The sequence below is a fragment of the Panicum virgatum genome, chromosome 9N, assembly GCF_016808335.1.
Source record: "Panicum virgatum strain AP13 chromosome 9N, P.virgatum_v5, whole genome shotgun sequence".
In the NCBI taxonomy this organism is placed as follows: Eukaryota; Viridiplantae; Streptophyta; class Magnoliopsida; order Poales; family Poaceae; genus Panicum; species Panicum virgatum.
The window spans coordinates 66,704,867-66,706,471 of NC_053153.1; the positions used below are offsets into that span (position 1 = coordinate 66,704,867).

The window sequence follows — 1,605 nt, forward strand, 5'->3', positions numbered from 1 at the left end:
AATGATCGATTACTTGTGACAGGACCGTGACAGATCTTAACTAACGATTCAGGCCTCGAACATCTGTTCACGTTACTGCTTAACAAAGTGGAAGGACATTTAATTTCTGTGGCGTCCAGCGCATCATCATTGGGGCTGTGGTATAGTGATCGCACAATTTATTTGGCGGTCGTATCATTTGCAACGGCCTTGTCACTTTGCAGCACCAACACACAGCAAGCAAGCAAGAAATCCATGTACTAGCTCATGGTAATTTGTTTATTCCGACGAAATACAATACAAAGAGGACAGTACAAATGCGATGCGATCCGTTCACCTTGCCGCTAACAGTGTGTGTGTGTGTGTGTATACCGTATAAACCGTTGTACAATTACGGTCGACTAAACAAGTTGCAACGTTATTTTTCTATTTATTACCGTCATCTCGCAGAGAGTGTGATCGGTATAGAGTATAGACTAACGTATAGCAGCGACGACATGCTTGACTCCACACCTGACCGCGTACAACACTGGTGCATGCGCTCGCCATGCATGTCAGAGGCTGAATCAGACACGGCCGCCGATGCCACCCCCGGCACCACCGCCATAGCCTCCACCGCCGCCAGAGCCAAAGCCGCCACCAGTGCCAGCACCGCCACCGTAGCCTCCACCTTCGCCACCGCCTGCACCGCCGCCGTAGCCACCGCCAGCTCCTCCACCGTAGCCGCCTCCTGCACCCGCGCCGCCTCCTGAGCCTGCACCTCCGCCATATCCACCGCCACTGCCTCCACCAGCTCCTCCGCCATAGCCGCCTCCTGCTCCGGAACCGCCGCCATAGCCGCCTCCTGCACCGGCACCTCCGCCATAGCCGCCTCCGGCACCACCTCCAGAACCGGCGCCTCCACCGTACCCGCCGCCAGTGCCTCCACCGGCTCCTCCGCCGTATCCACCACCAGCCCCAGCTCCTCCTCCTCCACCAAGTCCACCACCTCCCCCGGAACCGCCACCAAGCCCTCCGCCTCCTCCGGAGCCGCCACCAGCTCCTCCACCGGCACCGCCACCATAACCACCACCAAGCCCTCCGCCTCCACCGGAGCCACCACCTAAACCACCCCCACCCCCGAGGCCGCTTCCACCGCCTGCACCCCCGCCGAACCCACCACCTTTCCCTCCTCCGAACCCAACTCCAAGCCCTCCACCGTGCCCAAGGCCACCACCAAGCCCAACACCGCCGCCGCCGCCGTACCCTCCTCCGCCACCAAGCCCACACCCGCCACCGCACAAGCTTTGCTTCTCCAAGGACCGTGCCTCGGCGGCCACCGCGAGAACCACCGCGACGGCCAGCCCCAGAAGCGCCATGTTCCACACACCCCTCGGCGCCCTCCCCATGTCGGGCCAAGCAGAGAGCTCACCTAACTATAGTCAAGTAGTGGTGATGCTGCTGCTGCTTTGGAGCTGGACGAAGAGGACCGAGCTCGATCGGTGCGCTTATATAGCGGGGCAGAGTGGCGCTTAGTCGCCTACCCAAGTAAATGCAGGTAGTTGCGCGCGCGCGCGGCCTCGCGTCTCAGCTTTCAGGACAGCCAGGTGGTGAGCGGGCAGGCACTAGCGGTAGCGTGGAGCGGCG

General features: G+C 61.0%; 1 protein-coding gene across 1 annotated transcript; it reads right to left on the bottom strand.

The window, feature by feature from the left end:
* Window positions 1-222: 222 nt before the first annotated feature.
* Window positions 223-1,386, bottom strand: LOC120691370 (foot protein 1 variant 1; the record flags this gene model as incomplete). Its single annotated transcript, XM_039974418.1, has 1 exon — window positions 223-1,386. A coding segment is annotated over one exon (981 nt), but the record flags the coding sequence as incomplete, so codon positions are not given.
* Between the last annotated feature and the right edge of the window lie 219 nt (window positions 1,387-1,605).